Source organism: Lygodium microphyllum, chromosome 11, assembly GCF_053477565.2.
Source record: "Lygodium microphyllum isolate KBCC chromosome 11, Lygodium_microphyllum_v1.1.10, whole genome shotgun sequence".
In the NCBI taxonomy this organism is placed as follows: Eukaryota; Viridiplantae; Streptophyta; class Polypodiopsida; order Schizaeales; family Lygodiaceae; genus Lygodium; species Lygodium microphyllum.
The window spans coordinates 121,606,771-121,618,626 of record NC_141145.1 but is presented as its reverse complement, the minus strand read 5'-3'; the positions used below and the strand labels follow the sequence as shown (position 1 = coordinate 121,618,626).

At 39.0% G+C, this 11,856-nt stretch overlaps 1 protein-coding gene across 1 annotated transcript; it reads right to left on the bottom strand.

The window, feature by feature from the left end:
• Positions 1–4,100: 4,100 nt before the first annotated feature.
• On the bottom strand, positions 4,101–9,202 carry LOC148029306 (grpE protein homolog 2, mitochondrial-like). Its single transcript, XM_087688085.1, has 5 exons — positions 8,938–9,202; positions 5,075–5,614; positions 4,797–4,964; positions 4,575–4,703; positions 4,101–4,464 (listed from the first exon to the last, which is right to left on the bottom strand). The coding sequence occupies exons 1-5, from the start codon at positions 9,040–9,042 to the stop codon at positions 4,372–4,374; spliced, it is 1,035 nt and encodes a 344-aa protein (XP_087544211.1). The 5' UTR covers positions 9,043–9,202; the 3' UTR covers positions 4,101–4,371.
• Positions 9,203–11,856: the final 2,654 nt, after the last annotated feature.

The window sequence follows — 11,856 nt, the reverse complement described above, 5'->3', positions numbered from 1 at the left end:
TCCATCAATTTCTCTCTCCTCAGGACTCAAACAAAGCTCTTGCCACTCTAATTTGATCAACCTTCCCATCAAATCATCAAGGAGGGGAGATCTTGAACATTTGGAAGAATTGAAGACCAAGCCACCATAGCCACTTTAATTCAAGCTTCTTCCTTCACTTCAAGCTCTTGCTTCTTCTCAATCAACTGAAGCATTTGTTACTCAGATCTATTGTCCCAACATCAAATCAAGGAGGGGAAGAACCTGGAAAGATCGACAAAGGATCGAAGACCCGAACAGGAAGATTCAAGCTCAACATCAAGTCAGACATAGTGTGTTTTTCACACTACCATTACTTTTGTCTCTTAACACATTGTAATATGCTCTTTCACTTGTAAAATCTGAGAATCTTGGAACTAATTTGCTGCTGCTCCAACTCTCCAGCATGGGAAAAGACTCACCGATAGCTCGGTTCAAGGGAGTTGGGTTTCACACTTGGCAAACCCGCATCAAGCTCATCTTGATGAAGAAGGGTCTCTGGGCCATCACAAATGGCAAAGAGAATAAACCTCGGGATGCGGACCTTGCAGCTACTTGGCAAAAGAATGATGACAAAGCCCATGCCATTATCAAACTGGAGCTAGACGACAGCTATATCCACCATGTGGATAACTGTGAGACCTCACAGGATACATGGAAGAGACTTGACACCTTGTTCGGTGCACAGTCTAAATCATCAAAGTATGGTCTCCTGATTGAGTTTTTCAGGCTTGAAATGAAGTCCAACACATCACTTGCCACACATCTGAATTACATGGAAGGACTTCTGACCCAACTTGCAAGAATCAACATTAAAATGGAAAAAGATGTTTGCATCAGTGTTCTACTTAAGAGTTTGCCTCCTAAATATAATAATGTATCAACAACTTTAATCAACATGCCAAATCCTGAACTTGTTGATATCCAGGCATCACTGTTAGAAGAGGAAAAGAAGCTAAAAACTAAGGAAGAACCAAGTACCTCTAGAGATGAGCATGCATTATATGTTGGCAACATGTATAAAGGCAAGAAGGATCAGCTCTTCTGTGACTTCTACAAAAGGACCGGACACACCGAGAAGTTCTGCCAAGCAAGAAAGAGGTCCCAAAAGGCATATCTAGTTGCAGTCCAAGAAGAAGAAGAAAATGGAGCAAAGGAAGAATAAGAAGAAGACCACCAGGAGAAGGACAACCTCTCAGTCCTTCTATTCATATAGACTTTTTAAGTTTTGTGTTTCCTAGTCCTAATGTCTCAAACATAAACTTGTAAAACTCCTCAGTTATCCTGGTACTACAGCCTCTGTATACTTTGTAAGGCCCTTGCTACAGCCTCTGGATGTCCATCATGTTTGTGGTATCCACACTTAGCCTTTTCCGCGACAGTCTCTGGTATTTTGCCATGTTTATGGTGTGCCCACACTTTGCAAGTGTTATTTTTACTAAAGCCTCTACACACTTTGTACTTTTGGTTGTGATTGAGGAGGGGTGTTGAGATACTTGCAATCACACCTACTCTAGTCCCTTTGTATAGGACAGCTAGGCTAGGAAGATGTAGTCCATTCTAGGAACAGAGACAAAATCCCATATGCACAGTGGATGTTAGGTGGTACCAAAGAACTCTATATAATGATGTACTTGAACCATCACTTTCATATGATGATAATGCAATAGTACTTGTCTCTTTATGTCAAGTGTCTGTGTCATTGTTGTCCATACACAAGATTGTGTTTATGAGTTCAAGTCTCAATCTTGAAACCTAATTCACTTGTGTAACAGTTGTCTACATTGTCATGTCAACATGAGTTGTGTCTTTATCTTCCATCCTCCATAGCTACTGCCTTTGTCATGCTCTAGATCCTACATCTTTAACAAAGTTCACTCACACCCACTCTAAACAAGCATTTACATCCAGATCTCTAATGGGAACTAGGAAGCTACCCTAAGTGAACTATAGATTATTCCCATCTCTCAAGGAACCTCCTGATAAAAAGGTTCCTTACCACATAGCAATGTTTCATCTAGAAATTTTATCTCTAACTTTGAAGAACTATGTTTCAAAAGAGTCAAATCAAACCAACCTAAATATTTCACCATTTTGGTTCATTATTAAGTTGCTCTACCATTGTGATTAGGATTGTTTTAAGGATTACTAATAAAAATCATTTAAATCAAACATTAGTAACTTCCAACAAAAACCCAAATATTTTTGGATAAAGAATGTATAATGCAATAGTATAGCTTTGTACAATTTATATATTTTGGCAAGAGATTCATCTAATCCATTGTCATTATTGGATAAGGCAATATCCCCTCTCAATGGCAATATTAATTTACCATTATCACATTCACTCCTAGTTCGTATAGATAATCTAATTACACAAAAACAATTATACGTTTTTTAACTGCCAAATGAAATCATGGAACATTGGCATCTTGAAAGCATCTCATTAAATTGGAGAGCAAAAAGGCCTATGGATTAACTTACCAAACATCTAACAATTAGACTTAAGAGAGGATAGTTCGAATAACACCTTATACTATGAAGACATTTTTATGTATCCATTAATCTAGAATGCTTTTAGTATGGAGTTATCAATCAAGTGATGAAAATGTACACCCCCCATATTCTTGAAAACCTACACTAGTGTACACTTTCTTCTACAAGAACCTTGGACTACTAAAATAGCTTCTTGCGTATTTTCATGTTAACTCCTTCAAGAACTCCCTACGTAATATAAGAGGCACTTAGAAATGAAGGCTTTATTTTCCTCAATGATTATATATTATTTTTGGAGAGAGAATTCACCCTTGAATGTAGCTTCTACATTGTCTTTGGTCCACTTTGCAAGTGTCAACTTGAATCAAAATCAATGCAATACACAGTATATTGGGGAGAAAATGTTTTCATTCAACGAGATGGGTTATGGATTGACAATATCAAGAGCATTTGTCTTCACTCGTAGACCTTTATGGTGAAGGACCCAACCCCCACCCCAATCTAGTAACAATTTGCACAAAAATTGCATCTTCGTATACTACTTGAGAACTATAGCACATTGTTATGTATCACATACTAGCTTAATATGAGTGAAACACTTTTTAAGGTTACATTTTTTGCAACTTGGATGTTCTAAAACCTTTAAACTTTGAATCCTGGTCATACTATTGGTGTCTTTCACTCTTTTGTGCAAGTTACATATACTAGGCCACATCCTTGAATGTAACTCTTCTGGGCCCTCTTATCACTTTTTCGTAAACAACTAGGTCTAAGAATATTAAATTATCCCCCAACAAAATCAAGTGCCATATGAAGTGCATATTTTCCAATTGTCTAAAAAATACAACTTGCATGGAAAAAAAAATAATGGACACTTGTTAGATGACACTCTATTAGCCCCTTGACCCTAGAGAAAAGGTAACACAATTTGCTTCTAGAGCATTTAACAAATCTAGTCCTCTCATGTGCATTGGTACTCTTCTAAGACTTGGATGATGGATAAAACTATTTGGAAATATAAGTAAGCTTACTTTCAAACAAAGCTTTCTTTTGGAGATGCATTACAAGAGTCCTCCCAATTCACAGCACTTCAATAGAACCAAGAAAATACACCAAGCTAGATGATCCTGCTCCATTGCTTGTTCAACCTCTTTGGCCTTTACAATCTACATTTCTCGCCTACAAAATACTGAAGCTTGAGGTAAATTTTCACATTACACTTCCACAGGATCCCATGTTGACAAATATTCAAATTTCATACTTTTTGTGGCAATCGTTGAATGGCATTTTTAGACTTGACCAAATAGATGGATCTCGACTGGGTTTTTTTATCATTGGTTTTGAGTTCCTTGCATTAGATATATTTTCACCTGAGTGATCAGCTCTCTAAATTGCTGTGAGGTAGGTTTTCAACTTATCTGAGGTTCCCAACGAGCATACAAATAATTGTAATGTCTGCATGCATGTCCCCCTTCCTCTTCCCCCATGACGCAGAAGGCATACCCCTGACATTTTTTCTCCAAATCTCATTGACAGCATTGGACTACATGATACTAGTGCTCAAATCTCTCAAGGTTGCACAAAGATTTCATTGTTTAAGCTGTAGATTAATATAAATGTTTGAGCCAACAGCCCCCAAAATAGCAACCAAGAGAGGCAAGAAGAGAAAGCTAGACAGAGCTCGTAAAATGCTAAAAGTCTTAACAAATGGTGAAGGAGATCTAACAGCTGCTAGCAGCGGCCATCATTGCTCTCCTCAAGTCCTTTTGACTGGCTGCTACAAGGATGCTTTACCTCAATAGTTACGGGACGACTAAGCCGGAATATGACTACAAAAAAGGCCAATACATTGCTACCTCAGCTCCCCTGACTTTGAGTCTGATTTTGTGCCTTTTTCACAACATTAACTTCTGCAGGCCTGATTATCTTACCCTGGAGCATGTACCCTGACTGCATAAGAAGCAAAAGAATGCATGTTATATAAGCCCACAGGCCAACAAAAGACCAAAGTTCGAAAAATCAACTGAGGAATCCAAAAGAAGGGGTCAAATGCTAATAACCTTCACAACGCTTGCTATTGTTTGAGGCTCTTTTGTCGCATCCTCCACCTCAACAATTGCAAGATGCTGCTTAGGGTCAAAATGTTCTCCAACTGGATCAAACTTCTGAACTCCGAACTTATTGAAAATCTGAATGGCAACACTTGCAGGTCAGCCATCCATGCAAAGCAATCACAAATGTCTTTAGGTAGATGCGGTTGAATAAATATTTAAATACAGAACCTTTATTAGCTGCTTCTCTGTCATGTCAACACCTTCAAGTAAGGACTTCAGCAGCTTAGCATGATTCGAATCATCATTCGCTAAACTCTCATTTCTTACACTTTCTGGCACAGTTGTAGCTGCTCGCCCCAGGTTATCCGCCACATCCAGAAGACTTTTGGCAAAATTCTAGATTTTTTAAATATAGAAACAATGGGCAGACAGAAAAAACAGAATGAAGTAAGAGACTAAGAGAGAATGCAACACAGTATGAACAGCAATGACTGCTAACAACAGACCTCTAATGCATACTGCTTGATGCTATCTGCATCTCTCCTGGTTCTGCCTCTAGTATTCTCTATTTCAGCAAGGTTACTGAGTGCCTTCTGTTTAACTTCAGCGATCGTCCTGTCCATATCTTTCAGTTGGACCTCCTTTATCCTTAACAAGGTTGCAGGATCTTTTTCTTTATCATCCTCTGTTTCAGACTCTGCTTCAGAATCATCATCTATGTTACTGGACTCCTTTGCCTTCTTTGATTGTGCTTCTGCTCCATTGGACTTTTCAGCTGTCTCCGTACCATTCTGGAAGCTTCCCTCTTTGGCAGTTGTCGTCGAGTTTCCTGTAGAAGCTGTGTTCACCCCTTTTGCTTGTGCTTGTGCTTCCACTCCCTCTGTGTTGGTTGCACTGGACTTTCCTGCTGCTGCTGCGGAGGCTGTGCTTGGGTTGTCATTTCTTGTTTTTGCATCCGGTGCAGCTGTTGTACAAAATCTTGCCAAAGATATCACTGGAGATTTGATAGTAGGTGAATGGCAGGTATAACCCGTGCACTGGTGGCCCTGGGGACAAAAACATCCATGAATTTACATTATCCAAAAACAAAGCAGAAACCATCCAAAAGAAGCTGCCAGCAGCCCTCTAGGACACCATGCATGATGAAGCAAAACTGTGAATGACTGTTACAAGCTTGCTTTGCAGTTTCATGCACTTCATTCACCATAAAACAATGAATGATCGCAAGAGCCCAGCGAGTGCTTTTCAGTTGAGAGATAATGCCTATATATATAAAGACTGAAATGTCTAATATTGAATGAATGCTGCCACCTTCAAAAGAACTTTATCAATTACACTTCATTGCTTGTCGTGTGATAAATACATGTAAGGTGCAGAAATACATGCACAACTGGGCATACACAATCCTTGTACAAGCAAACTTTGCAGGAGACATTAATCAAGCATTGTCAAACATGCAGCATGACAAATTACACCTCATTGCTTGTCATGTGATAAATACATGCAAGGTGCAGAAACACATGCACAACTGGGTGCACACAATCCTTGTACATGTAAACTTTGCAGGAGACATTAATCAAGCATTGTCAAACATGCAGCATGACTAATTCTCTTAGCAAACAATTATGCCTTCATAGCCCATCCCATATCAGGTTACAGTAACAGGGGGCAATAAGATGACTGTGCCTTCATCAGAGACCTACCATGAGACATCCCACATGACAACCAAAACATTATGCATTGGCAAGTCATTTTGCTTTCCTAAGGGCCCAGGACAGTGTCCCCTGTCACTATGAACATCATCAGAATGATAAACCTCTATTTCTTGTACTTCGGACACACCTAGCAGCATACTTTCTCAGTACAAACATTAAATTAAGTTCCTATTTTCAACATCCCAAGACAGCTGATTGATCTAATTGCTTGATAAAACATATGATATAAACAAAAGTAATCATTGTGATGTACTTTTTAAACTCTAAGACATTGAAATGTCAAAAAAGCAACAACAGGTTGGGTAAGAAAGCTATTATCATCTTGGAGAGTGCCCTTTATGTGATCCCTTCCTTTTATCAAGGGCATATCATGCACCCTCATAGTACTCCACCAAGTTGCCCATGATTGATGGCACTACTTGCACAACATTGGAGGTGTTTTGTAGAGTTCAGTGTTGGCCCACATATGGCTTCCTCTAGCCACATAGCACTTGCACTAGGTTGTTTGACACATGCATATGAGGAAAATAATCCAACACCCAATATAGCACCTGTTAAGATCTCTAGAAGAGTGCTCTTCAGATGGTTCTCACAGACAAACTGATAGACGATAATTGTTTACTGAGCCACCTAAACTAGCATTGATTTATGAGTACTAAATGTCAAGTAACCACTTTCTCGTCGTCTTGTACTGTGCAGCTTCAAAAGTTACCAAGATCTTATCTGGCAATAGGCGAGCTCAACATTTAATGAAATAAGTGCTTTACTCACATCCATATTCATATTTAAGAAAAGAGATATCTTTCTTCTTCACTTCATTTCCTCCTTACCACTTGACAAGATCAGCAAGGCTAATGTAGCAACCATATGCATAGGGCAATACTCATCAATACTCATTCAAGTTGTTGCTACTCCAACACCTCCTTATTAATCCTAACAATACCTCTATCTCTTTTGGGCAAGGAAAGCCAACAAATATACACTTTTCAGCTTTTGGGTCCAACTTCTTTCTTAGCTCATTAGGCACATGAACATGTAAAATACATCTGAAAACTTTAATACGTGACAAATCTCGTTTCTTGCCACTAATCTTCTCCTTTGGTATCACATCATACATTGCAGCAATGATGCACCTTTTGCAGCTATTAATCAAACATGTCTGAGAAACTTGTATAGTTCATCAATATCACACAATCATGCTCACACAAAATAGCTTGGACAACAAGCACAATATAATATAGAAGAAGCAAATGACTCACAATCTCACCCCCCATCACAAGAAGGTTATTCCTTAGATCCCTCATAACATAATATCTAGAATATGCTTTCCATATTCTCTAATGATGTGAAACAAAAAATACTACCATGTGATGAAAACATCAACCTCCAAGAAAACGCCATTCTAGACTTTGGTTTCACCAAGCCCAATCTTCATAACCCTAAAAATGCCCAACTCAAAATCAAGGACCACATAGTCCACATCTATTTTTGGAATCCAGTAACTAGGGGTGTCCTTGGAGGGGCTTGACTTACGTATGTTCAATTATTATCAAAGCCCAAAGGGGAAATAGTCCTCTCTTTTATGTGAGGGTGGCCCGGGCCACTTTTCCAGATTAGGGTAAAGAAGCATAGTGGAAGAGTCAGAAAGATCCAGTTATTAGGGTATGCTGAATAACACAAAAATCTTTCTAAATGGCAAGATAAGGAAGCCATCACACAAGATCCTCAAGCTTTTCATCAACAAGGTCCCATATGTTATGGAGCAGATTGGTGAAAATCTGGAGAAATGATTGGCCAGATTTTCATCTCCATGACTTTTGATATATAATGCGGATGGCTCACTCCACATGTGTCTACATTAAAAACCCTTAATTATGTGTTTAGATTCCAAATACCCATGATCAATGATAGGAACCTGCACAGAATCAATTTAGGATTGTCTCCAAGGTGTATAGGATCCCATGAAGCTTCCGAATTGGCATTAAAATTTATTTTTTCCAACATTCACTACCACTCAACCCTCACTATGGAACTACTTTTCCCACCAATCACTTATCAATTTGAATGCAATCACCCATTGCTTCTGCCATGCTGTTAATGTTGTTGAGATTACGTCTAATGGATAGGGTCCAGCTGGTTTAACACATGACTATAATTCTCTCCATTAGAAACTGTGAAACAAGTTCAGCTTGCTTGAGCTTTTGAACTAAAGGAATCGTTTCTCTAATCGGTGAGACAAACAATTGCACATTGCGTGTGCCTTGGCTGAGTTTTTGGAAAATTTTCAAGACGATCAGAAAAATAATTGTGAAACGCGTACACTTGGGTTGAATTTTTGGAACAAAGGATACATTTTCCAAGCAATCAGACAAACAATTTTCGTTATTTTTCTGCGCAATCTTTTCGAGGCAATCAGAAAAGCGATATGGTTGAGCTTTTGGAATGAAGGAACACATTCTTTAAGCAATCAGACAAATTTCAGACAAACAATCGCAACCCATGCACCTCGGTTGGGTTGTTGGATTTAAGGGGGAATCTTTTTTCTGAATAATCAGACAGGCAACAGTGTTGAAAGCCATTAATTTTTGCTGTTTTGGCATTTCTACGATCAAAGCAATTTCATTAAAGAGACAGAGGAGGACAGGAGGACCGACCTGCAGGATGAGGCGACGGGTGCGATGGGGAGAGGATACGCCAGCAGATGAGACAGCCTTGATCGAGCCCACAACGCTTCTAAGCAGTCTGGCCTGGTGACTCATAGCGACAAGAACCGTGCGAACCCCGCCAGCCGAAGCAGCACTACTGAAAGTGCAAATCACACACAGGCTCTCAGAAAGAAAAGCAAAACCGTGGCCTAGAAGCTACCTCAGTATTTTGGGCTACCCTAGACACCCCAAGTAAGAATCCTTCACACAAGAAGTGTTGAGAGCCCTCCTTGAAATACCTCATCAATCACTAGCTATTCAATAGCAACCTTCCCAAAGATCATGTCACAAATACCTTTCTAAGGGGACAGAGGCGCTCCATGGCTAAGTTCCCTCCACATTTCACATCGATGTTCTCCCAGAGCTTAGTAACAATTAGGGTACTTCGCATTAGTGAATGTGAGATGTGGTTTGAAATCACGCTTACATTCTCTTGGTGCTTCACACCGATCTTAGAAAATGCTTCACACTAGTGTCAATAACACTTAGAGGGCAGGCACTTCACATCCCAAAACTTTCTTCTCTACAATGAATTATGTGCTCATGAATTCTAGTGCTAATGACAAATGAGAATTACCAAATTTCAAATTAAACATCATTATACAACCTTGTGTAAGACTTTACAGCTATATGTCTTCAACATTAGGATAGATTGCAAATCGATGCTCTTTTTGTTAGGTTTGTGAATAAGATGCACAAACCATGAGGCTAAAGATGTAGCAACTAAGACCTACATAATGATGTGAAATATTATGAACATCATGTACACACACACACACAGAGGTACATAGTCCCAAGATCATCACATTGAGTTTTACTATTTTGAGGTAGTCTTAATTGCATCAAAGAGCACTGGCTTGCACTATTTAGCTTTGATGTATATATTACAATTGTGAGAGGTCTAAGGCTCATAGTGACTTTAAATAAAGTTTCATATGATCCAAATGAAGATGTGGAGATACCTTTCAGGGAACATATAAGTATTTGTGTGTATCTACAAAAATTAAGTGCAATGAGATGAAGATAGAGACCTAGGTCCATGCATGCTTAATGAAAGATTTCCTTAAAATGACATACACAACACAATTTAATGCTTACGTACATTGGAATTTAGTAGGCTCATACTCATAGGCCACACATATATAGGCATAGTTAACTCATAGTCGAAGAATTGCACTCTTTTGGACACAAATCATGCTCCGCTTGCTAAACTCAAATGGTAGATTCTATTCAATAAGGCCTAGGAAGAGACTTCTCACCTTCCTTAAAAAGTATTCAAAAACCAGTGCACTCACCACATTTAGGAGCAATATAGTGCTTGCAACAACACCTATTTCTTAGCTTGACTTGGGATCATATTCCTAATGTATGTGTTCAGGCTAGCATGGTCTCCAAGTTCCAAATTTAAAGATGATGTATATCCAAATGTAAGGGTACTTTATATGTGAAAGCGTATTGTGAGATTGTTAGTGTAGGCTCAAGGAATTCAAGATGGGGCTAGGTCTATAAAAATAATGTTAATAATACTTTTATATTTAATATAAATTATTATTCAAGTTCATTAACAACATTTTATATTAAAGCAAAGGGGCAGACTTGATATTAGGGCCTAAGCGGATAGGGGCTTAGGGTTTTGGAAAAGGTGAAGGGGAATGTAATATCCAACCTAGGGTTATGGGGCATTAGGATTAAGAGCATAAGGCCGAAGTTAAGGCCCAACTTTTGTCACACACACACACACACACACACATTCTCTCTCTCTCTCTCTCTCTCTCTCTCTCTCTCTCTCTCTCTCTCTCTCTCTCTCTCTCTCTCTCTCTCTCTCTCTCTCTCTCTCTCTCTCTCTCTCTCTCTCTCTCTCTCTCTCGTGTTTTGTCTACTCCACTTGCCCATGGCCCATTGTGGCCACTCACTTGCTATCATTGTAGCAGTCATGCATCTATTGCTTCCACCTCACCCATACTTGGAGCACTTGTTCACCCATCCTCAAAGCATTGCCATGCCTCTTGCCATCCACCTTGTCCTCCCTACCCATCTACTTGCCGTTGTAGTGTCCTCCTACCCAAGATGCCATGCCAGTCTAGCCTCTCCATCTTGCACCCATACAAAGACCAAGAGAGAGTGCCCTTTGTTGTAAATCTAGCTATACCCATGAGCAAATAGAGTGAGATAACTATAAAAGAAACAGCATATGTTGGTGGGCATAGAGAGAGAGCCGAACCCTTTGATGTAGTTACAACTACACTAACAAAAGACAATGAGAGAACTATCAAAAGATATCACCTATTGCTAGAGAGAGAGAGAGAGAGAGAGAGAGATTATCCCTCTCCCGACTCTTTGTATAGTTGGAATGTGGCTTGGTAGGCTACATTAGAGTTGAAAGGAAGAGGAGAAGCTCTCATGGTGAGGTTGTACTCTTCCCCATCCCTCTCCTTCAAGGTTCCTTATTACAATGCTCAATAATAGCTATCATCTAAATTTAAGAAAAACACAAAATTTTTGTGAGAGCCTCCTCAAGCTTAGAAAGCTTTCTAGTACTTCGAAAGCAGGTCTCGTGAACTTCCTTTTAATATGTAGAAAACACAAAAACTTTTAGATAAATCCTTTTTACACATTAACAAAAGCTTAAGTTCAGTATTTCTAAACCAAGTATTCGCAAAATATAGCTAGGTTGATACATTCAAAAAGGTTTAGCTAACTATCTACATCATATTAATTGTGCTAAATTGAAGTTGCTTTTAGCCATATCTAGGCAAAATGGATGCATATTTTGAAATATATATGGGAATTGAATGCAGATTTTTTATGAACCATATTCATCTTGTTGAATTGAATGTATTTTTAACCATGTGTAAGAAATATGAATGC

Coding starts and splice junctions, on each gene's coding strand:
- LOC148029306 (XM_087688085.1), bottom strand. CDS start 9,042: ATGAGTCACCAGGCCAGACTGCTTAGAAGCGTTGTGGGCTCGATCAAG. Junction 5,615..8,937: donor CCCGTCGCCTCATCCTGCAG/GTCGGTCCTCCT, acceptor TTTTGTCCCCAG/GGCCACCAGTGCACGGGTTA. Junction 4,465..4,574: donor CAATAGCAAGCGTTGTGAAG/GTTATTAGCATT, acceptor CTTCTTATGCAG/TCAGGGTACATGCTCCAGGG.